Source organism: Ranitomeya variabilis, chromosome 6 (assembly GCF_051348905.1).
Source record: "Ranitomeya variabilis isolate aRanVar5 chromosome 6, aRanVar5.hap1, whole genome shotgun sequence".
NCBI classification, from domain to species: Eukaryota; Metazoa; Chordata; class Amphibia; order Anura; family Dendrobatidae; genus Ranitomeya; species Ranitomeya variabilis.
The window spans coordinates 416,571,254-416,597,726 of NC_135237.1; the positions used below are offsets into that span (position 1 = coordinate 416,571,254).

At 44.9% G+C, this 26,473-nt stretch overlaps 1 protein-coding gene across 1 annotated transcript in view; it reads right to left on the reverse strand.

Annotated features, from left to right (window-relative positions):
* Window positions 1–26,473, reverse strand: part of SMCHD1 (structural maintenance of chromosomes flexible hinge domain containing 1) — a 584,899-nt gene that overhangs the window by 376,799 nt on the left and 181,627 nt on the right. Inside the window, exons 15-17 of the mRNA XM_077270310.1 lie at window positions 11,525–11,631; window positions 9,352–9,434; window positions 5,517–5,630 (exon numbers count right to left, since the gene is read on the reverse strand). Coding sequence (XP_077126425.1) covers window positions 5,517–5,630; window positions 9,352–9,434; window positions 11,525–11,631 — 304 coding nt within the window. The remainder of the gene's footprint in view (window positions 1–5,516; window positions 5,631–9,351; window positions 9,435–11,524; window positions 11,632–26,473) is intronic.

Sequence of the window (26,473 nt, forward strand, 5' to 3'; positions counted from 1 at the left end):
CAAGCAGGCACCTCCTCAGGTGACCAGCGTGTCTACTGCCCGTACCGCTGCAGAACTGAAGACTGTGGGTACACAGACCCCCAGATGGGACGACAGACCCCCTTATGCAGTACCAGGCGGTTCGCAATACCCAAAGGGGTTGCCTCCGCCGGTGCTGCCTCCTGGGTGGTTTGAGTAGATGTTCCCGTATACTGCAATAAATGTAAATAGTTCCTTAACTGTTTGTTGATTCCTGATTTTGCTAGACCCGTCCAGGGTTAACTCTAAAGGGGATCCTTTTGTTGACCCGGGATCCCTATTGTTTTGTTTGATTTTTCTAAAGTTTTTGCACAAAGTTTCCAGAACTGCCGCAATCATGAACAGTGCATGATACAAACTTTTTGTACATAGTTTGCACCTTATTAAAGGTGCTCCCTACTGGTTTTACTTAAAGAAGGACTCTTTGTGAAGATACCACACTGGAACCTTTGCTGAGTATGGACTGGTAGCTTGGGAAGGCGTGCTACCTCATAGAGACTTGGTCCCCTCTTAAAGGGGATGTTCATTTGTCGCACTTAAACGGTGATATTGCTTTAAGACAGGTAGCAATAATGTTTTGACGAAAGAAAGTGATGATAATGTTTACATGAGAAAGTTATATGTATTCAACTAGTTAATTGTGAAGAAATGCTGATGATGTTCCCTGAAAGAAAGTGAAAGATGGAAGAGAGTTTAATGTTCTATAGGAAATGCTTGATAATGTTGATAGACAATGGGGATAGAAGGTGAACCCTGAGTCCTCCTAGGAGCCATATAGTAACGGCTCGGTGCTCTTAAACTGAAAGTAATGTTATGTTCTATACCGTGTATAGTAGTTGAAAAGGCAGTAGGCCCGGGCTGAACGGGGCGGTCCTGTAATAGAAAGAAGAGGCAGTAGGTCTGGTGCTGTTAGGACAGGCGGTCATGCAGATTTAAAGAAGGAGAATTAAAAAGTTAAATTGCCTTATAATGTGATTATAAGAAGGTCTTTAGTGGATTCAGAGTGTATGTCCTTAAAGGCAATGTTAAATTATTGTTCAACAATTTTGTACTTAGTAGAATACCCGGTTGGGTAAGAAAAGTTAATTATAGCATGTTGCTATGATATCTAACCATGTTTGTAACGTTCAAGTGTCCTCACCTCCCATAAAGGGAAGCTCTGTTTAAATCTGCTTATTGTTATTGCACTCAACAAAACTGTATGTCTTTTTGCTAACTTGTATTGTTGTTTTCTTCCCAGTCCCGGAGTACTGTGTTTGACCAGGGGGGAGTGCAGCGCCCCAGAGTCCTGGTCGGTGCAGTACTGTGGCTCCGCCACTAAGGGGAGCTATGGTGCGTCTGATGGCACTGAAGGAGTTCATCTGATCAGGTATCACAGACACCAATACATTTCACAGTCGGGCCTCCGGGGGGAGCTAAGGGTTCTATTCACTAGGCCACTCCCCACCATAGTGGGTAAACTGGGGGTCAGGCAGGAAGTTAGATCAGAAAGCTGACTGGGTTGGAACCAGGCAACACCTTGTGGCAGAGGGTGTTGTGGGGGAAGATACAGTAGGGTCTCTGTCAGGGGTGGGATCCTGACAGAGGCTTGGCAACTTGAACGAACGTAACGGGACCGTGCCTGCTCAGCATAGCGGCGGTGCCCAAGGAAGGATGAGAAGCGAGATAGATTGTGCTGAGTGAGAAACGAGATCACGCAAAAGGAGAAATACCAGTAGGAGTCGTGCTGTAAGACCGAAGCAACATCCTACTGAGGCGCACTACCGGTGGCCGGAACGCCGAGGGAGTATCATAACATTCAGCTTCAAGCAATACTCCAAACAGCGGCAGGACGGTCAGTCTAAGGCGGGCTGTCTAACTTTAATCACCTATGCAGTCTTGGGGGGCAACTTGTGGAGAGGGGCGACTCTAGGGTCCCGGAAAAGCTCCGAGCCTACCCGTCAAACGGGTGCCGTTCCAACCAGAACATCAGGGAGGGACGGAGGATTAGCAGAACATCATCTAATCGAGTTGTGAGGGAACTTAAGAAACAGACACAACAGTTGTGGGGACTTTCTGTAAGCACAGCAGGGAAGGACCACAACACATAGCGCTAGAAGGAAGGCACCGATTTCCACCTGTGAAGAGAACTCTGGAGGTGCCATTGGACCGGCCGGACTTGCGCAGCCTGGTGAACCGTGTTCTGGACTGAGGACCCAGAGATCTTCAGTAAAGAGGTAAAGAGACTGCAACCTGGTGTCCTTGTTATTTACTGCACCGCACTACTACAGCACCACCGCCGTCACCCGTCATCATCTTTCACTGTGCGCCCCTCGGCAGGGTCACGGACTGGGCCTAGCCACCGTGACAACCCCAGAGCAGAGACTCAGAGGCCCGGTACCGGGTACCCCTCGGCCCTGCGGCGGTGGGGGCGCTACATAAGCATACATACCAGGAGGAACTAAACCTTCTAACACATATCAGTCGGCCAGGCAACATAGCCCTTCCTTACAGCAGCTATCACTTTTAGCATAAACATGTATAATCAAACTGTTATATAGAAAAAAATTATTAAAAGGCACAGGCGCCCCATAACACCAGACAGAAGCAAAACAGACAAAAATTACAGCGGGACCTCATCTGGCGCTCGTTGGAGTACAGCTAACGCAGTGCCTCCTTGGGGTCGTCAAAGTAATGCGTTTCGTTAAATGCAGCAATTCTCAGCTTAGCAGGATACAACATGGCATAATGCACTTGTAATTGGAACAATCTTCTCTTGATATCCAGAAACTGTGCCCGTCGTTTCTGAAATTCTGAGGAGAAATACGGGAAAATAGACACCTTTGAACCTGCAAAAAGGATATCTTGAGATGTGCGTGCAAGCTTCAGGATTATGTCCCTGTCCCTAAAATGCAGGAGCTTAATTAAGATGGATCTTGGTGGTGCTCCTTGCGGCAGCGGTCTGGAAGGCACTCTGAATGCCCTTTTAATAGCGAACAAGTTGGAGAGTTCCTATTTACCAAACGTGGAGATCAGCCATTTTTCAAAGAATTCTGCTGGAGCACTCCCCTCTGCTTTCTCTGCAACTCTCACCGGATGGATATTGTTGCGCTGGAGACGATTTTCCAGATCATCAGTTTTGCTTAATAGGGCCGGTACATTAACAGAGGCAGTTTTAAATTCTTTGGATAATAGTGGTAGTATATCTTCCACCTCACTCACACTGCCTTCAACAGCCACCATGCAATTACTCATTTTCTGCAAACCTTGTCTAATACAGCTCTGGCAAAAACTAAGAGACCACCACATCAAAACCCTGTCATTGGCAGCCCAATCTCCAGACCTGAACCCCATTGATAACCTCTGGAATGTAATCAAGAGGATGATTGATAGTCACAAGCCATCAAACAAAGAAGAACTGCTTACATTTTTGCTCCAGAAGCAGTGTGAAATACTGGTGGAAAAAATGCCAAGACACATGAAAGCTGTGAGTAAAAATCATGGTTATTCCACAAAATATTGATTTCTGAACTCTTCATAAGTGAAAACATTAGTATTGTTGTTTCTAAATGATTACGAGCTTGTTTTCTTCGCATTATTTGAGGTCTGAAAGCACAGGATTTTTTTTTTTAAATTTGGACCATTTCTCCTTTTCAGAAATAAAAACCCAAAATTTACTGCTTGGAAATTCGGAGACATGTTGTCAGAAGTTTATAGAATAAAACAACAATTTACATTGTACTCAAAAATATACCAATAAAGAGAAAAATAAGACAAAATGAAAATTTTGCAGTGGTCTCTTAATTTTTTCAAGAGCTGTACAAGACACGTCCATCTTTATTTATCTCATATGACCTTTCATATCAGTAAGGCTGATTTCACACTTGCGTTCCTGTGTGCTGGGGATGGCAGCGTACTTCCTCCTTGCTTCCTCCGTGTAGCTCCGCCCAGGCTCCTCCTACTGCCGCCTGCGTTTCCCTGCGTACCTATCTTTAACATTGGGTACGCAGGGACATGCGTTGTATGCAGATGCGTCTGCATGGGCGATTTTAGGTGTGCGACGACCACAAGGAAATGCAAAATTTTGCGTTTCTGTGGGGTCGCCACACACTTTAAATTGCCATATGCGAACGCATCCGCATACAACGCATGTCCCTGCGTACCTAATGTTAAAGATAGTATGCAGGACAAAGGCGACAGTAGGCGGAACCTGGGCGGAGCTACACGGAGGAAGCAAGGAGGAAGTGCGCTGCCATCCGCAGCGCACAGGAATGCAAGTGTGAAACCAGCCTAAGAGCAGCACAGCTACACCCTGGAATAATTCCAAAAGTGTCGGGTCTGTTATCCCCCATTTGCAGCATGAGGATTCAGAGTTCTATCAATCACAGGGACAGTTTGGAAGACTGCAAGTGGGGGAGAAATCACTTTCACTGCACTTCCATGCTCTGCTTCACAGCCAGAATATCTCTTATCTGCAGCTCTTTTGTGGATGAGGAAACGCTCCCAGCTGTCTGCATGTTACATCTGATCCTGGGTGACCTGGCATATTGTTCCAGGCGTGCTGTTATGTCAGGCCGTTTACCCTCCTCCACTGCCACTGTACTTGGAGATGCTGCAGCACCATTCTGGATGCCAGACTCCATCAGAGTAGCCTCTTGCTTCTGCTTTTTATCTTGCCTTGTCATGACAGAGGACAATTTACCATGTCTCCAGGCACTCTCCAGACCTTCCCCCACCTGTCTGTACCAAGCAGAGCTGCCATTCTCCCAGGTGAACAGGAGATAAGACAGGATTACTACGGAACGGAACTGATCACAATGCACCTCCTGCTATATTGTCCAGCCACCCCCCAAATTCTGTGTATGTTTGATTTTTTTTCTTATTGCTTCATTTTGAATGGCGCGAAAGGGGGTGATTTGAACTTTTATATATATATTTTTTTACTTTTTTAATATTTACTTTTTTTTTTTTTTTTTTACTTTTGCCATGGTTCAATAGTCTCCATGGGAGACTAGAGGCTGCCATAACCCGATCGTCTCTGCTACATACAGGTGATGATCACATCACCTGTATGTAGCAGAATTGCTGACTTGCTATGAGCGCTGACCACTGCAGGGTGCTCATAGCAATCCGGCAGTGACAACCATAGAGGTCTGCTGTAGACCTCTGATTGTCATGCCGAACCATTGGTATCCGATGCACTTGCCGGAAGTGCGCGTTAAATGCCACTATCAGAGTTTGACCACAGCATTTAACGGGTTAACAGTAGCGGATAGTTCGCGATTCCCCCCGAGGCTGTTGCGGGCACATGTCAGCTGTTCAGAACAGCTGACATGTGCCGAAAAAGATGTGGGCTCAGCACCAGAGCCCACATCAAAGGGGGAGACACGATATACGCAGTAAAAGTACGGAGCATGTCGTCAAGGGGTTAATTACCCAATATTCAGATTAAAATTTAAAATCAAATCCGCTACCAATAGTAGGAGATCAGCAATACATTTCATACCAACATTACTTACAATTCAACAGAACTTTTAACTCCACCAAAAGTTTCTTTGCAGCTGTGTGACTTGTGCCTGGAAGTTTCTGAATTGGTTCTCCTTTCTTGTTCAGAATTTCAATACGTAAAGCACCTGAAAGCATTCAAGAACAAAAATAATAAAACATAATTATCCCCCAGTGATGGATTACGGCATGTGACAGAACGACAGACAGGTATGGTATATTGTTGTTTTTTTTATTTCAGTTTTATTACAGGAATAGACGTTTGGAACTTACAACTGTGTTTGTAATTTTTAAATATAAACTGTATTTTGTTTTATTTCTAATAAAAGACTTTATTCTGGCTCTGTCTTTATTTACCATGTAACTATAGGATTAGTAATGGATAGGTCATAGACGCCTCTCCAATACTAAGCCATGAGCTTGATGTCACCTGACAATACAAAGGTGACATCAAGCCCACAAATATGAATTCCACTTACCACTGCTACAGGGCAAGTGGAAGAGCCAGGTAAAGCGCCAGAATTGGCACATCTAATAGATGTGTCTTTTCTGGGCAGCTGCAGGCTGCTATTTTTAGGCTGGGGGGGGTCAATATCCATGCCCCCTTACCAAACTGAGAGTACCAGCCCCCAACTGTGAGATTTAACAAGGCTGGTTGTCAAAAATGGGGGGGACCCACGCCGTGTTTTTACATTTTTAAAATAATTTAAAAAAAAAAAACAGCGTGGGGAACCCTCTATTCTTGATAACCAGCCTTGCTGAAGATGACAGCTACGGGTTGCAGCCCCTAGCTGTGAGTTTTGCCTGGCTGGTTATAGAAAATATAGGGGAACCCACATTGGGTTTTTCATTTATTTAGCAATCCAGCTATGACAATCATAGAGGTCTGCTGGAGACCTCTGGTTGTCATGCCAACCCGTCAGTGACCCATAGGTGGGATTTCTGGCGTGCTTCCCAGAAGCGCGAGTTTAAATGCCGCTGTCAGAAATGGACAGTGGCATTTAACGAATTAAGAGCCGCAGATGGATCGCGACTCCACCCATGGGTGTCAAGAGGCACGTTTCAGCTGTTCAAAACAGATGACATGTGCAGGGAAAGATGTGGGCTCAGAGCTGGAGCCCACATCAAAGGGAGGTATTCCGACATGGGCGTACTATTACGACCAATGTTGGAAAGGAGTTAAAAGCGCCCGCATAAAAGAAATAGCGAAAACTAAATTCTGTTAGAGTGATGCCCCTTTCATGGCCCTCACACAGTATTATGAACCAACATCCAGGGACGCCATCAGAGCATTACTGTCATTACTGGTGTATGGGGACTGGTAAGCAGAAGCAAAGAAAGAGGGCCTGGACTGGGTGAGATACGCTGCGCAGCCTGCGTCGAGTTAGCACAGCCGAGACACTGTATAAAACAGCCTGGTAGACTTTGTGGCACGCTAGGGCCAGGGCTAGTTGCTACACTTTGCTTTATTAAGCCCATTACACTCTATACCCGATGCAGAGGGGGGCGATCGTGACTGAGATCAGGCGCTGCCGACCCACCCTCTGCTTCTAAGCTGCCGATGCACCCAGGGTCCTTACAGCACATTATATGAAGGAGTTGAGGGCCCAAAAGTGATGAGGTGCACGTGCTCGCTGATCCACTCGCCTGTTCGACTTGCCATTCTCCAATCTGACACCCCCCCCTCGTGCACTGTGAAGTTGGAGGCAGTCTCTGTCTGCAAATTATTAAGTACAACTAAGTTGAACCCTACTGACTGCAACGGGATATTATAGAAACCTCATACTTATCCCCTATACACAACATATGGGATAATTATTAGGGCCAGTTTACACGGTGGATCTTCAAGCAGAAGTTTAGCGCAGACAGCCACGCTGACATTCTGCTGAATATCCACAGTGGCAGCTTCCTTCATTCATATCTATGGGAGACAGAGATGAGGATTATGCAATGCTGGGTTTTAGCTGCAGCCGTGCAGAGAAAGGACCTGTCCGCACCAAAATTCTGCTTTAAAATCTGCAGTGTAAGCTGGTCCTTATAATCGAGCAGCCGTCCACATGCCAAATCAGCTGGATTACAATGAAAGATAACAGAGTCCACTATTCACAATAGGTATGGTCACAGCTCACCTCTTTCCCTTTCTTCACAATGACATCTGCATGTCACTAAACATGAGAATATGTATAGAAAACTCTCTCAAGGAAATAATAGTCTCCCATAATGTCTTGTGATATATATACATATGTATGTACAATGTCCATATCTACAAACAGGCAAGAGAGCAGCTTGCATAAATGATGAGGTGGAAGTGGTGTGACAGTCTGTGCTGTGTCCTGCTTGCTATTCAAGTGAAAAGCCCCACATAGCCCCACATAGACTTGATAATCAGTAGGACAAAGCACTTGTAAATTATGCTCACAGCTCACTGGTGTGTCTGCAGCCCAACACTGTCCTGTAATGCTGAGCACACAGTGCAGACACATCAGGAGACAAAGACCACTACATGCTAAGGGGGATGATATCACCAGTAAGGAGGAGGAGGGGAGTATTAAAAGGGTTGCCTATGTTTATCAAGAACATCTGCTGTAACTCTAAAGGTACCGTCACACTAAGCGACGCTGCAGCGATAGCGACAACGATGCCGATCGCTGCAGCGTCGCTGTTTGATCGCTGGAGAGCTGTCACACAGACCGCTCTCCAGCGACCAACGATGCCGAGGTCCCTGGGTAACCAGGGTAAACATCGGGTTGCTAAGCGCAGGGCCGCGCTTAGTAACCCGATGTTTACCCTGGTTACCAGAGTAAAATGTAAAAAAAACAAACAGTACATACTTACATGCGTCCCCCGGCGTCCGCTTCCTGCACTGACTGAGCGCCGGCAGTAGCAGGGCACAGCGGTGACGTCACCGCTGTGCTGTGGTTTCACTTTCACTTTGCGGCGCTCAGTCAGTGTGGGAAGCGGGCGCCGGGGGACGCATGTGAGTATGTACTGTTTGGTTTTTTTACATTTTACGCTGGTAACCAGGGTAAACATCGGGTTACTAAGCGCGGCCCTGCGCTTAGTAACCCGATGTTTACCCTGGTTACCAGTGTAAAATATCGCTGGTATCGTTGCTTTTGCTGTCAAACACAACGATACACGGCGATCGGACGACCAAATAAAGTTCTGAACTTTATTCAGCGACCAGCGATATCACAGCAGGATCCTGATCGCTGCTGCGTGTCAAACGAAACGATATCGCTAGCGAGGACGCTGCAACGTCACGGATCGCTAGCGATATCGTTTAGTGTGACGGTACCTTTAGACTGCAGACTTGTGAATCCTCACATCGTGCACTGTGAGGATTCTCTGGTGTCGGTGGCAAAAACAAGTGGTCAAGTGTCTGAAAATATGCGATATGCATACTCCCAGCCACACTGCCACTAGACGTGTGAGGTCTTAGTCAAATCATTGGCATTGAAACAGGCCTCGCATGAGTAGTCGGAATGTGGCTAGAAGTACGCATATCGCATACTTGTGGTCACATAACCGCTCGTCTCACCGCCGGAATCGGAGAATCCTCACAGCGCGCAATGTGAGGATTCACAAATCTGCAGCCATAGTGTGACTGCAGACTTTAGTGAAAAACTTGGACAATCTCTTTAACCTTTACATTGGTAGACCTCCTTCAATTCTTCCTGCTCATGTCTATCTGCCATAGCCAGCAGATAGCCATGAGTAGCACAGCAGGGAACTACTGAACTAAGTGGCCAGCTTGGAAGATATATGTACAAAGCCAATGCAACAGTTTTGATATTTCCTAACAGGAACATAATTTTAACTTTCAACATTTAAATCGAGCAATTTTACCTATAGGATCTCCTGCAGATTTGATATCATTTTCTACCAAACCATCCCCATCAGGCCACGACAAAGCCAATGAGTCTGGGAACCTTGGAAAAAAAGAAATATTTAGAACTGATGTCCATATAACAGAATTTCAAAATAAAAAAAAAGGTCTCTCATCCGTGAAGGTGAAGGGAAAAGAAACATCTAAAGTGAAACTCACTTACCGAATTTTTCGGATTATGACATGCACTTATTCCACAAAAAATTTGAGAAGTAAATGGGTGTGTGTGTCTTATAGTCCAAATTTAGTTTAACTGGCTTGCTGTGGGGGCGAATGTGGTGGAGAGGGATCACAGGAGGTGCGTCGACATTGGAGGAAGCCAGCAGTGGTCTCCAGCAAAATGGCGCAGCATTCGCAGGTCGAGATCTCAGCTCATCATTAAGTAGACATCCCAATCTGTGCATACACAGCCACCAACACCATTTTGCTGGAGACCACCGAAGGTTAATCTGAGTTTGCGCAGCACCCAGCGCCATTTTGCTGGAGAACGCTGGAACATGAAAGTCAGCAAGTGCCGCCCACGGCAAGAGCGATGTTAGCACAACATTTATAAAAGGAGGCTTATACAAGTCGTGATGACAGAACCTATCATCACGATTTTTATGAGCCTCCTTTTTAAAATTCCACTGCAGAGCCACTTGTCAATGTGGCCCTGCAGCTGTTTCAAAGCTACAACTTCCATCATGCTTGGACAGGTTGAGATGATGGGAGCTATAGTTTGCCAACAGCTGCAGAGTCACAGGTTGTGCAAAACTGCTGATTATATATATATAATTGTCTATGGTCCACTTCCGTCTGTTTGTCACGGAAATCCCGCATCCCTGATTGGTCGCACCCAGCCGGCCGCGACCAATCAGCGACAGGCACAGTCCGGCCGCGAATTGGCCCCTCCCTACTTCCCTCCAGTCTGTGCCCCCTCCAGTCAGCGCCCCCTCCAGTCAGCGCCCACATAGCGTTTTAGCAGTCCATTAAACAGACTGCGTTGCACCGCGGCATAACGCGGTGTAATGCAGTCATAACTATGTAAGTGTGACCAACTTTTTACTATTGATGCTAATGCTATTGATAATGTTAAATATAATTTTAAAAAAAATCATTATATTCTCACCTTCCGGCGTCCGCGGCAGCCTTTCTCGCTTCTCGCAACGCTCTGGTCCCAAGAATGCATTGCGACAACGACCCGTGATGACGTAGCGGTCTCGCGAGACCGCTACATAATCATGGTTTATTGCCACAAGGCATTACTGGGAACGGAGCGTCGCGAGGAGCATCGCTAAAGGCCTGGGCTGGATCCAGGGGCCGCCGGAAGGTGAGTATATAACTATTTTTTATTTTAATTCTTTTGTTTTAACAGGGATATGGTGCCCACATTGCTATATACTACGTGGGCTGTGTTATATACTACATGGGCTGTGTTACATACTGCGTGGGCTGTGTTATATACTGCGTGGGCTGTGTTATATACTACGTCGCTGTCCTCTACACTATGTGGGCTGTGCTATATACTACTGTGGCTGTATTATGTACTGTGTGGGCTGTTTTATATACTAGGTGGGCTGTGCTATATATTGCGTGGGATGTGTTATATACTGCGTGGGCTGTGCTATATACTATGGGGCTCTGCAATATACTATGTGGGGGTGCTATATACTACGTGCCTGTGCTATATACTACGTGGCTGTGCTACATACTACGTGGCTGTGCTACATACTACGTGGCTGTGCTACATACTACGTGGCTGTGCTACATACTACGTGGGCTGTGCTACATACTACGTGGGCTGTGTTATATGCTACGTGGGCTGTGAGACTCTTTCACCCTGGGCCCTAAAAAACCTGCAGCTGGCCCTGGCTTCACTGATTGGTCGCGGCCGGCCGTGAACAATCAGAGACAGGCGCAGTCCGGCCGCGAATTGGGGCGGGATTTGAACCACGCTTCACTAATTGGTGGCGCTTGGCCGGCCGAATCCTGTGTATTCATTGCATTATTCTGAAATCTTCATTAATAAACTACATACATATTCTAGAATACACGATGCGTTAGAATCGGGCCACCATCTAGTCTCCCCTACAACAGTGTTAGCAGACATGTTAAATATTTTACCACATATTTTGCTTAAAAACAAACACATACTTTGCCATTTCATCTTCAATGTATTTATTTATAGATGATAGTTTAGCATTACGATCAAGTTTGGAAATGGGTACACATTTCATCTCATCATACAGTTCTTTCGGTTCCTAAAAGGAAAAAAAAAAATCAATAATGTGCTAGACTAAAATAAATTCTAAGAAATTTTAATCCTACTTCCCACGTGTTGGTGACATTATCCATTACAATTCCGGACATCTGATTTTGCATCTGTATTTTACCATAAATGTTTCAGAGAACAATACATTTTTATTACAAATCATATTAGTAAATTAAATATACATAGCCGAAAACAATATGGGTGAAGGCAGATAGTAGAAACCCCCAATAACTCACAAGCATATGTCAGGTAGAAAGTTAAAAATGTAAATACAGCATATCCACCTCTAACAACACTGGTTAAAGGCAATCTGTCAGTAAAATCCACCCTCTTAAGCCGTCTATATGGGCATGTAGGTCATAGGAAGCTGAATAAAATGATAACGTGATATTTGTAATCCGATATCTTATTCCAGAGAAATCCATGCTTTTCACATGTGTAAATGAGCTGTTCAAAACTATTGGCCAGACATAGATCTACATGAGAATATGCCTCCAGAGTTTACTAATAATGAAAGTCATTATCATTATAATATGTAATGGCCTCTCTCTGCGCTCTTGATTGCACTGCACAGCTGTGTGCGATTACACCTGACACATCTGCAGGTTCCTCTCAGCTTCAGCTTCCATCTCACAGGCAGACAGGGTTGCAATACAGCAGAGCTGAGAGAACTGTAGCTACAAATGTGTTTGTAATGAGACCAAGTTCAGTTCTACTGTCCGGTTTTAGTTACTTGTCTGACACTGGTAACGTCTCTCTGCAGCTCTGGAGGCAGGTTCTTCAGACATCATGTAGATTTCACTGGAATAAGACATTGGATTGATAATATATCATTTCATTCAACTTTCTATGATTTGCATATCCATATAGACTGTTTAAGAGGGTAGATCCCACTGACAGATTCCTTTTAAAGATTACGATCAGAGTACAGTGCTTCCAACCATGGCAGGTAATGGGAGAAGAAAAGCAAAAGTGTGTACTTTGTTATGTGTAAAATCAGTAATATTTCATTAATTACTAGATATGGGTAGAGTTTCTAAACATTCAGTAAGTCCAGTAAAAAAAAAACCAAACCTTTCCTCTTCTATGTTTAGCTGCTATGTCATACAGGTTAAAAATACTGTATGCTTTCAGAAAGTATGCTCCACTGGGTAATGTACCTAAAAATTTGATTATTACACCCCCATCAGCAAGTCACTGTTATTGTTGGGCAAATGGAGCATAGGCACTCAGGACATTTATATGGCACTAACTTGATAGTATTTTAACCCCTGCACGACTTCTGACGTACATGTGAATTTAACAAGTGCAGGCAGGGAGGCACGTCATTCCACACTCCCATCGTCCAGTCCGGGACGTTGGACTGTCAAGCCAGGGTCAGCTGATGAGCCCTGTTCCTATAAATGCAACCCTCCTTTGCAAGCAATCTCCAAATTTCCAAGTAAAAAAGGAACTTTATTGATCCATGAAAGACATATAAAACACACAAGTTTAAAAACAGGACATCCTGAAAAAGTTTTGAACCTAGAAATATGTACAGTTCTTAGTTGATGCCATAACTACATAATAAAGCTCTAGTCTTGAGCCCCCTCCACAGGTGAGGATCCCTTCCAAAGACATGAATACAATGTCATTTTGCAGGAACAGATGAATCCCCTAGTGACTGAACCAAATTTTTTAAATCTGACCAGTGTCAGGTTATGTGTTAATAACTCTGGAACGCTTCAAGATATCCCAGTGATTCTGAGACTGTTTTCTCGTGGCACATTATAATTTATGATAATGCTGAATTTAGGGCGATATGTTTTGTGATTATCCCTTTAATCCAGATAATTAGAATTCAAAAAAGAAAGCAGCACTCCATATTTTCTTAATAAATGTGCAGGATTTTAGTCAGACCCACATGTCTGTGCGACGTTTCGGCTCTGAATGAGCCTTTCTCAAGCCTCTTTAATCCAGATAGTCATACCACAGAAAAACGCTAATAAATAACATGTCTCTCATGTCTGCTTTAAATCAGCACCATTTGTAAAATGTTATTTTATTTTGTTAGCATTTTAGGAGGTTTAACCCCTTTCCGACATCGGGCGTAATAATACGCCAATGTAGGACACCCTCCCTTTGATGTAGGCTCCGGCGGTGAGCCCACATCCTTTCAGGCACATGTCAGCTGCTTTGAACAGCTGTGTCGCATAGGCTACGTTCACATTTGCGTTGTTGTGCGCAGCGTCGGTGACACAACGCACAACGCATGCACAACGCAGCGTTTTGTGACGCATGCGTTCATTTTTTTATGCCAAAAAACTGCATCATGCAGCGTTGTCTGCGCCCTTACAGTTGCGCCAAAAATGACGCATGCGTCACAAAACGCTAGACAACGCATGTCTATGCGCCCCCCCATGTTAAATATAGGGGCGCCCGACGCAACGCAAATGTGAACGTAGCCTAACAGCCACGGGAGGAATCGCGATCCACCCGCGTTAACCAATTAAATGCCAAAAGAGAAATATCAGGAGCACTACCGATGCCAAGAGTGGTCAAAATATGGACCAGGGTGCTACACAATGCATGGAAATGCAAATACTGAACAAGAAGAGAAAGACACTGCATAAATGCGTGCACACCTGAAAATACATAGAAATGAAATCCAACTTTATTATAGAGAAACAAAGGACATACAAAATATAAAACCATTTAAAACTTGATCCATAAGGATCAGAAACAAACACACCATTCCCCTCAGATGATGTTATACCAGAAAAAGACAAAAAGTATAATACTAGTGCAATCACAAATATATGTACATATGAAAAAAAATTAGATGCAAAGCAAAGTATACACTTTTGCCTAAGGTAAAAAACCTGGAACCATACATGTGTATAAAAGTAACCACAAGGGATGACAGCATAAGGGCGTCCCCAAAGTTGTCACCGCACAACCACACCAGACCCTGTGCTAAGGGGTAATAACGGGACAGATCCCTATAATAAAAGATCAATGTGCAGCAGCACAAAATGTGAGATGGTATCCAGCAAAATGCTGTATGTAACCGCTGTGAAAACACAGCCTAATGGGAAACCCACTGCAAATATGGCCAGGCCGTATACAAAGTATGCTCACAAAGGATAAAGATCCAGATAATTACGTGAGAACGGCCGCCATGAAGAGAACACCATGCTGGCTGGTCGGTGGGAGTGTGGGAGAATCCCACGCGTATCGCTGCGGCTAGGCAGCTTCGTCAGGGAGGTATTTAACACGTGCTTCCGGCAAGTGTGCCAGAAATCCGCCCAACGGTGACCCCCGTCACGTGGTCACGTGTCATTGATGGGTTGGCATGACAACCAGGTCTCCTGCAAACCTCTATGGTTGTCAATGCAGGCATGCTATGAGCGCCGCCCGGTGGTCAGCGCTCATAGCAAGTAATTCTGCTCCATACAGGTGATCTTATCACTAGAGGTGAGCGGTGTTCGAGTCGAACTGTTCGCTAATTTCAAATTTGAGCTGTTTTGGCCGGTATTCGAGTCGTTCGACGAACTCGAACAATTTGCTTAAAATTCGGCTGTTCGAGTTTTTTTTTGATAACTGTTTGTTCACCAAAAGCCTAACTTGATTTTCACATTAAAACTGTTTATCAATGATAGACTGTTTCAGTCTATAGTGTGCAGGGGGTGTGCTGAAATAACGCCGATCGACATTTTTTTTTTCTTTCCTGCATTTACAGAGGGGCGGTGCAGTCTCTCAGTCTATCAGCAGTGCACACACACACAGCAAAGTGCATGTGATGCACACAAGCAAGGGCATGTGTCATTGGCTGTGTATGCCACATGTCCTTGCCCTAGAAGAACCAGCCATTTTCCCCGTCACCACCATTTCCTCACTGCTGCAGCATAGTGTTAGACGGCACCGCTGCTGCTGTGGGCGCTATACAGTATAAGAGTGTGAAATGTGAGCGAATTTGCAGTTAGATAGAGAGAGATAGGTTTAGGGAGTCGGAACTAGCTTTAGGCTAAGTTCACACGTTCCCCTTGAGGAAGCGGCGTGTGAGCGCTGCGAAACGTGCATCGGGGTCTTACCACCGGCGGGATCCATTCTCCTCTCCCCCCCTCTGCATGGGTAAGCATGTCTTTCATTTCACCGCTGCTGTGTCCTGGGCTATTGCTTATAACGAATCAGTGCACTTGCCTTAGATTGTTTGCTGCATATTGACACAGCAGTTACTTTTTTCTCAGCCTCCCATGTGATGATAACTTTGTGCTATATGGTGTTCACGGTTTACACACTCGCTTGGGATTATTCCCTATAGCGCTTGCTATATGGTGTATATTACCCATAACTATTCATATAATTATTCCTTATAGCGTTGGGGTGTTGGGGGTAAGGGTTTGTTTTCCTTCCACTTTCATGTAGTGTTGTGGTATACTTGTCACGATAATCTATGTCCTGTTTTTATATTTTGTAAAAATAAAGATTTTCTTATATATATTTGTACTTCTGGCTCCTGATCCTCCTTTTTACTAAGTTCACACGTTGCAGAATTGCCGTGGAAATTTCAGCGGCAATTCTGCGCCTCCTGCCGCGGGTATATCGCATGCAGAATTAACATGCATATACCCGCAGAAAACTAGCGTTTTGCAAGCATAATTAGCTTGCAGAATGCTAGAGTTTTCCAAGCGATCTGTAGCATCGCTTGGAAAACTGACTGACAGGTTGGTCACACTTGTCAAACATAGTGTTTGACAAGTGTGACCAACTTTTTACTATAGATGCAGCTTATACCGCATCTATAGTAAAAGGTAGAATGTTTAAAAATAATAAAAATAAAAAATAAAAAAAATGGTTATACTCACCTGCAGACCTCAGCGGCGTCCGTTCCTATAGCTGGTGTGCGGTGAAGGGCCTGTGATGACGTCGCAACTTGTGATTGGTCGCGTGAGCGGTCACATGCGGTCTCGCGACCAATCACAAGACCGCGACGTCATCGCAGGTCCTTCACCGCACAGCAGCTATATGAACCGAAGCGGCAGCGTGCATCGGAGAGGCCGGAAGACTGCGGGGGACATCGAAGGTGAGTATATCGCTATTTTTTATTTTAATTCTTTTATTTTTTACCAATTATATGGTGCCCAGTCCGTGGAGGAGAGTCTCCTCTCCTCCACCCTCGGTACCAACCGCACATGATCTGCTTACTTCCCGCATGGAGTGCACAGCCCCGTGCAGGAAGTAAGCAGATCAATGCACTCCTATGGGTGCAGAATCGCTGCGATTCCGCAATTTTAATGAACATGCTGCGTTTTTTTCTGGAATGCGATTCCGCTCAGGAAAAAAATGCAGCATGTGCACAAAAAATGCGGAATGCATTCTATTACATAGGATGCTTAATGTTAGCATTTTTTTCACGGTTTTATATCGTTTTTATAGCGAAAAACCGCGAAAAAAACACGAAAAATATGCTACGTGTGCACACAGCCTTAATATCAGCCCTTTTCAGGGTAGGTTACAGCAGCTCATAGCACTTTTTGCCAGGCAGGTCTGTGCCAGTGCTGTGCAAGTGTTTGTCACAGCATTTGGTGTAATCTAGCTCAGCCAATCCTTTTGGGCTAGTAGCATTGTCTGGTAGTCATCTGTGTAGCCCGCCTGTGAAGCTAGCTACACCGCCTGTGTATTTAATAATTTTTACTGCATCTAACCCAGTAAATGGTTTTGGGCTAGTACCACAGTTTGGCCACTCAGCTCTGCTCGGTTTCCATCCATGTGCCAACAACTACAGAGTTGCCAATTAGTTAAGCACCAAAATGAGTGGCAAAAGGCCTGCTGGTGGTGGAAAGGGGAATAGGCGTGTTGGAAAGGGAAAAAAAGATTGTGTCCGTGGGGTAGGTGGTAAAGCAACAGTGACATCTGCAGAATAAAGACCATCTTCCAGCCAAAGTAAGATGTCTACTTCTTTTCGTGGACAATCTGATATGATCCCTTTCTTACGACCATCGCTACGAGCATCGCTACAAATTCCAGATGAGGCACAAAAAGAGCAGGTGCTTGAACGGATATCAAGTGCTCCTTCAAGTGGGCTCTCCTCCACCTCAACATCACAAATACTCCAGTCCTCAGAGTAGTCACCTCAATCGCATTTGCTTCCTCACAGCTCCCAAGTCTCCAGCCGCCCGTCTGAGTATGGGGTAACACATATGATTGAGTCTGCAGAGCTGTTTACTCATACTATAGCCTGGGAATCAGAGGTCTGCTCCAGAGCTTCTGTGAATCCAGATGAAGAAATGATCTGCACTGATGCCCAGAATCTATGTGAGTCGGATCAAGGCCCAGATGAAGAAGGTTCTGAGCATAATGTAGACCCTCGTTCCCAAACTGTAACTCCTGTTAATGGAGACAATGAGGAAGATGATGATGAGACTGAGAAACCTGATTGGAACGAAAACTTTACTTTTCGGTCAGGGCAGGAAGAGGTTGGCTCTGAGGACGACGGGTGTGAGAACACACAGGATGATGATGACGAGGTTCGAGACCGCACTTACTGTCAACCCACAGTCCGCCAGTCCATGAGGTCAGCAGAAGAGGTGGAGGAGGATGCTAGTGAAGACGAGGTTAGGTTGCGCCTTCCTGGACAGAGACGGAGTACTGGAAGCATGTCAGCAACTGCATCCTCAACCACAACTGTGCCTCTGAGCACAAGTTCTGTTGGCTCTTCAGGTCGCATGGGCTCTAAGCTTTGCATAGCCTGGGCATTTTTTGAGATCGCAAAGGATGACCCAACTCATGTTGTCTGTAAGATTTGTCACTAAAATCTCAGTAGAGGCCAAAAAATGAATAGTTTGTGTACTTCATGCATGAACCATCACATGGATATGAGACATAAGTTGCTGTGGTAAGCTCACTGTGCTACAATGCGGCCTAGTGGGCTGGGCCGGGCCAACCACCGTCAGCCCCATCAAGTGCATCCGTGGCCTCTTCATCCTCCGTGACTGTGGGAACAGCAGTCACACATGGTTTTGGACAGACTTTCCACCTCTTTACCCGCAACAGCCAATGTGATTGGCAGGTATTCAGTACATTTGCATTTGGAAACACCTGCTGGTGTTGAGCACTCTCTGACATCGAGACCACCACATTTGGATAAAGGCAACATAATATCTCCACAAAGGCCACCCAAAATATTAGACAGGCCACAGAATGTTTGAATTCAAAAGCGTATAATTTTATTTATATCAGATGAATAAAACCTCAATACAAATACACGATCAAAAAAATGTAGAAATACCTCCAATCTAGAAACAGATCCCGTTTAAATACACGGATGCCCATACAATGACACCTATATAATAAATTTTAAACAAGCCACAAGAGACCTATACCGTATATACTGTCATATAGATCCTAGGTGACAAGTCTGATGAATAACCTAAAAAAATAAGAACACCATATAAAAGTGCTTAAGTGCATAGATATAGATTACTTCCCACTTAACTCAATATGGCATGTGTTAAGTAACCCTAGAGTGGTAATTCAGGGGATATTGCTATAACATTAACAATTAATATCCTGGTTAAAAGACCTAAATAGAAAAACCAGACTAAAGTGCCAAAGTGCCTACATTGATTGCGGGTTCATTTACTCACTATGGAAAAAACATCAGATCATATTTACCTCCGTGGGATCACATGTGACCTGCATAAACCCCTATGCGCGTTTCGATGAATTCTTCCGGGGGCGTATGGTAAGGAGGGAAATGGGAGTGTATTTAACTAGATCTCCAGCCAATCATTACGTTAGTGTCAGCCGTCACACAATTAACATAGTATGACGAGCGGCTACCCGCGCTGGACCCAATGCGCAATTACGGAAGTGACGTTACCAAGTGCTTGTGTTGTATGACAAGCATACACCCGTATTAGACCCAATGCGCAATTACGGAAGTGACAATACGGAGTGCTTGTGTTGCATGGCAACAAGTCCAGCGGCGCATGCGCTCTCGGAGCCGCAAGAAACTGGATCCACTCACCAGCGGCGACGACCAGACCTGCGCACTAACCCGACCCATTGCGCAATTACGAAAGTGACAATACCAAGTGCTTGTATTGCATGGCAACAAGACCAGCGGTGCATGCGCTCTTGGAGCCACAAGCCAAGGGATCCACTCACCAGCCGCGACGACCGGACCTGCGCACTGACCCGGCAAACCAGGTGGAGGTCACGAGCCCAATCTATGCCATAGGCAGGAGGGTCCAGCCACGATGCCAAGGCGCATGCGCACATCCTGATGCCAATTTGTGCATAAAAAGAAGGAGAATAAGTGACAAAAGCGGAAATATAGTCATCTGGCCAAACGAAACGTACGAAAGGCAAGCAATGAGATTGCTTAATGATAAAAATTGCTACTGGAAATTGACTAGCAATCCAATGCATTCCTTTCAGAATGAACTAGTTAGAATTCTAGAGGATGCTTTTGCCAATGGGATCTTTCCTAAAAAGTTTGTGGAAGTTATCAAGGAGATGCATCCGTGGCTTACAACTTAGTATTTAATCCCCAAGATCCATACGGATCCTTTGGATCCACCAGGGAGACCAATAATTTCTGGTGGTGGAAGCCCATGCAAAATAGTTACCAGAAGTATTGATTATTACTTGAAGCCCCTGGTAAGTGAATTACCATCTTAGTGATGCCTTGCGCAGAATTGAGGATATTCATCTAAGTGATTGTGCAGTAATGGTAACAGTTGATGTAGAAGCACTTTATACTTCTATTCGACACAAGGACGGGCTCCGGGCGACACGGCTGTTTTTGAGTTCTAGCAACATGGATTGAGACATGGTTGAATTGTTGATACAATTACTGGAATATGCATTGACGCACAATATTTTTATTTTCAATAACAGTACGTATCTACAAATTCAGGGTACGGCGATGGGGGTCAGTTGTGCCCCCTCATATGTTAATTTATTTTTTGGTGCGTGGGAACGAGAGATTTTTTTGTGTGAACCTCTACCTCAATCCAGCCTGGTTTCAGGCTGGATGAGGTATATTGATGATATTTGGTTCATATGGGACGGTCCTGTTAAAAATTTGAGGACATTCATGGACAATCTGAATGACAATGACTTAAATGTCAAACTTACCTTTAAATTTGGCAGGGAAGTTGAGTGTTTGGACCTTGCCATTGGTTTAGATAGGGGTGGTCGCCTTCATACTAATTTGTATAGGAAACCCACTGCCACAAACTCATTTTTGCTTGCAACATCTTCTCACCCACTTTCTACAATTAGGGGTATCCCTGTGGGACAGTTTCTTAGAGCAAAGAGGATATGCACTAAACCTGAGGATTTTGAAGTTCAGGCGAGGGATCTTGCCGATCAGTTTCAGTAAAGGAGTATTAGAAGAGGTTTTCTGAGGGCAGTGAGTAGCTACAGGCAAGAATGGCTATATGTGGGAGCAAAGAAAACTAAAAACAAAGATTTGGAACAGGTTAGAATGATTACCACCTATCACATTAACTGGCACCAATTTAGAGATATTATAGATAAACATTGGAAAATACTCTTTACTGATCCAATCCTGAAAAAATCTTACCAACAAAACCATTAATTACGGTAAGGAGATCTAAAAATCTGTCTGACACTTTGGTACATAGTTTTTACAATCCAACTGGATCAAGCAAAAAATCATTTGATGCCGCGAATGCTGGCTTCTTTCCATGCAGCCTATGCAAGGCTTGTGCCAATACAACTAAGGCAAAATCCTTTGTTAACTCTGATGGTACAAAGAAATATGATATTAGGAAGTGTATAACTTGTTCAACCCGTGGAGTCATCTATCATGCCACCTGCCCATGTGGTAAAATTTACATCGGTCTTACCACTTGTGAACTGAAGGTCCGAATAAGAGAACACTGTAGGGATATAGAAAAAGCAAAAACAATCGAGGATGAAACTATTCTAAAAATTCTACCTAGACACTTCAAGAAGTACCATAATTGTAGTACTGTGGGCCTTGTGGTAAGGGGTATAGACTCTGTATCAATGGGGATACGGGGTGGCGATTTAAGCAAGACATTGACACAGATCGAAAGCCGATGGATATACAGACTGGGTACTATGGCTCCTCAGGGGTTAATTGAAAGCCTTGGCTTTGGGGCCTTTCTGTAATCATTATCTGGTTTAATTATCTTGTCTGATACAGTTTTATGGGTTTTGGGTGGGTTTTAATGGTTTTGCTTAATTTTAACGATGTTTTTCTTTTCTTTTATTTTATTGATATCAGTGTACTCCAACCTCAGGTATTGTTCCGGAGAAGAATGATACCTAGCATTGTTGAATTATGGTATAAAGAAAATCATATGTTGCCACCTTTTGTTGGACCCCACAAAGGATGATTTATTACTATCACAAAGGAAGTTTAATCTTCAGATTTGGACTCACAGCGAAATTGTGTGATTGGAAGATGTACTCCTTATATGGACTTTATAGATATGATCACTGTTATTACAACATGATAGGATGGTAATTGGTTCACTAACTCTGACAATTATTGTATTATTGCTCTCATTGGCATTTTTTGTTTTTCTACTTGGGCACTCATTGTCATCCACCCAGTTTTCCTTAATGTTTATTCACATTAAGAATCCTATATTAGGTTTTTTATTGGGTTGTCATAAGTAATATTCCTTGTATTTTTAGTTCCCTCACTTTTTCTCCTCCTTTTTATGCACAAATTGGCATCAGGATGTGCACATGCGCCTTGGCATCGTGGCTGGACCCTCCTGCCTGCAGCATAGATTGGGCTCGTGACCTCCACCTGGTTTGCCGGGTCAGTGCGCGGGTCCAGTCGTCGCCGCTGGTGAGTAGATCCCTTGGCTTGCGGCTCCGAGAGCGCATGCGTCGCTGGTCTTGTTGTCATGCAACACAAGCACTTGGTATTGTCACTTCCGTAATTGCGCATTGGGTCCAATGCGGGTAGACGCTCGTCATACTATGTTATTTGTGTCACGGCTGGCACTAACATAATGATTGGCTGGAGATCTAGTTAAATACACTCCCATTTCCCTCCTTACCATACGCCCCCGGAAGAATTAATCGAAACACGCATAGGGGTTTATGCAGGTCACATGTGATCCCACGGAGGTAAATATGATCTGATGGTTTTTTCCATAGTGAGTAAATGAACCCGCAATTAATGTAGGCACTTTGGCACTTTAGTCTGGTTTTTCTATTTAGGTCTTTTAACCAGGAAATTAATTGCTAATGTTATAATAATATCTCCTGAATTACCACTCTAGGGTTACTTAATACATGCCATATTGAGTTAAGTGGGAAGTAATCTATATCTATGCACTTAAGCACTTTTATATGGGCTTCTTATTTTTTTTAGGTTATTCATCAGACATATCACCTAGGAACTATATGGCAGTATATACGGTATAAGTCTCTTGTGGCTTGTTTAAAATTTATTATATAGGTGTCATTGTATGGGCATCCGAGTATTTACACGGGATCTGTTTCTAGATTGGAGGTATTTCTACATTTTTTTGATTGTGTATTTGTATTGAGGTTTTATTCATCTGATATAAATAAAATTATACGCTTTTGAACTCAAACATTCTGTGGCCTGTCTAATATTTTGGGTGGCCTTTGTGTGTTTATCATTGCTGAATGTGTTCTTTTAAAAATTTGGTTAATGGACTAATATGTAAACATAATATCTCCGCCTGCACCTTCCTCATAGACCAGCAGTTTGTCGGGGACACCCTACTCAACCCCGTCTAAGCATGGCAACCAGCCCTCAGTCCCTCAGATGTGGACAAGTAAAGACCATTTCCTCATAGCCATGACAAAGCTAAGAGGTTGAATTTCACCATCTGCAAGCTGTTGGCTACAGAAATGCTGCCTTTCAGCCTGGTGGACACAGAGGATTTTCGAGACCTCATGTCCGTTGCAGTCCCCAGTACCAGATGCCCAGTTGCCACTACTTCTCAAAGAAAGCTGTGCCTGCGCTACACCAGCATGTCACACACAACATCACCGCTTCCTTGAGAAACTATGTGTGTGACAGGGTGCATTTCACCACAGATACATGGACGAGTAGACATGGACAGGGGTGTTACATGTCGGTGACTGGGCACTGGGTAACTATGGTAACAGCAGGAGAAGGGGCTGCTGTCCAAGTCTTGCCGTCTCCACGAGTTGCGCGTCGATACTCTGTATCTATAAGTTCCTCCACTGCTTCTGCCTCCTCAACCTCCTCTCGGTCCTCCACCTGCACCCAAAGCCTGTCTGGTAATACAACCCGCGTTCTAACTGCGTAGAAGGAATCCTGCACACCTCCTTACTATGCTGTCACCAGAGCTCAACGGCATCAGGCGGTGTTTACCTTGAAATGTCTGGGGAATGTGAGTCACAGCTGAAGAGTTGTGGTCAGCTCTGAAGACCGAGTTCCATCAATGGTTGTCTCCTCTGAACCTGCAGCCAGGGAAGGCCGTGTGTGACAATGCTGCAAACCTGGGTTCGGCCCTTCGCCGGGGCAATGTCACACACGTGCCTTGTAGGGCTCACGTTTTGAACCTGGTTGTCCAGCAATTTTTATCTCACTATCCCAGACTAGATGGGCTTCTGCAGAGGGCACGGTCGCTGTGTGCTCACTTCCTCCGTTAACATTCCGCAGCTCAACGACTTTCATTTCTACAGAAGTTGTTAGGCCTGCCATTTCACCGGCTGAAATGCGATGTGCCCACATGCACATGTTGCAGCGACTGTGGCAGCACCGATGAGCCCTGGTGCAATACGTTATGACGTATAGCCTGGGCCAACGAAATCCAGAGATGGGGCAAATCACGCTGCAGGAGTGGTTTCAGATCAGGGACCTATGCACCCTTCTGCACAGTTTTGAAATAGCGACAAAGATGTTTAGTGTTGACGATGCCATTATCAGCATGACTATTCCGGTCATTTACATGCTGGAGCACACCTTAAACAGTATTCGGAGTCAGGTGGTGGGACAAGAGGAGGAGGAACAGGAGGAGTCGTATGCGAAAGGGATAATATCTCCAAAGGTCCAAACGGTCGGCAGCACCAAGTTGGCTGGCATTGGAGGGTGGGGGAGAGGGATTACCGAGGGCGCATGGTAGCAGCCAAACTGTTGAGGAAGGTGCAGGAGCCGAGGAAGAAGTGGAGGACGAACTGGCGCTGGGCATGGAAGACTCATCAGATGAGGGAGACCTTGATCAAATTTCTGTTGTGCGAGGTTGGGGGAGAGGGCAGAGGAAGGAAGCATGATTCTCACCTCGCCGCCACCAAGACTACAAGGACTTGGTCCTCCTGGATGCGCAAGACACAGGAGTGCTTTCTTGCTGCACTACCTGCAACATGACCATTGGATTGTCAGAATCCGAAGTAATGCAGACTACTGGGTTGCCACACTCTTAGATCCCCGGTACAAAAGTAAATTTGGCGAAATAATTCCTGCCATAGAAAGGGATTCACGCATGCAGGAGTATCAGCAGAGACTGTTACAGAATCTTACATCTGCTTTTCCACAAAACAACAGTGGTGCACGTAGTGAATCTCTGAGTTCTAACTTGCCAACTGTGGGACTGTCGAGTCATCACTCAAACCGTAACAGTAACATCGTATCTGGTGGCAACAGCAATTTTTTCCAATCGTTTCAACAATTTTTTAGACCATCCTTTACAAGGCCACAGGAGACAAGAAGTCTGACGCATAGCCAATGTCTAGAGAGGATGGTACAGGAGTATGTCCAAGATAACATCGATGCCATGACTGTGGAACCAGACCCTTGCTCATTTTGGGCTTCCAATCTGGAAAAATGGGTTTACATTCCGCAGCATGTCACTTCTTTCTGCGGATTCTGCAGCGGTTTTACACCTGCTCCAATAGAAAACCGCAGGTGAAATCCGCACAAAAACCGTGGTAAATCCGTGGTAAATCTGCAGCAAAAACGCAGCGTTTTTGCCCTGCAGATTTATCAAATCCACTGCGGAAAAATCCGGAGAGGACCATTCTACGTGTGCACATAGCCTCAGTGTCTGCTACTCAGCAGAGTACCCCACCCATGAAGCAAGCTACACCGTCTGTTTATCTAAGTACTAATTTTAAACTGCATCTAGCCCAGGCAATACTTTGGGCCTAGTAGCAGTGTCTGCTACTCAACAGAGTACCCCACCCATGAAGCAAGCTACACCGCCTGTAGATCTAATTACTAATTTTTAACTGCATCTAGCCCAGGAAATCCTTTTGGGCCTAGTAGCAGTGTCTGCTACTCAGCAGAGTACCCCACCCATGAAGCAAGCTACACCGCCTTCTTCCTTTCTCAATCTAACCCCTTGGCTCTGGAGTGTCTGCTCTCCCTCCAAGCTCTCTCCTTCTCACAGGCGGACTACTGTGTGCATTCACACTGTGGCAAATCTTTTGGGCCCAGGCATAAGTCGTCGAGGTAATGGATAATATGTGCCCCCTTAGAAACGTCCATGATGACCCATTCGAGGAAGCAACTAAACGCTTCAAATAGAGAGCAGGATATGGAGCACCCCATGGGCAAACAACGATCTATGTAGTATGCTCCTTCACAGAAGCAGCCCAATAGGCGGACACTAATCGGAGGCACAGGTAGTAACCGGAACGCCCCCTAAATGTCTGTTTTGGCCATTAGGGTGCCCCTTCCCAACTTCTTGACCCACCTGATTGCCTCGTCAAAGGAGGTACAGTATATAGTACTGTACTTGGTTCCACGTTGATGTTGTCGTTTACTGACCTGCCCCTTGGATATGACAAATGGTGCATTAGTCTGAATATATTGGGTTCCTTTTTTGGCA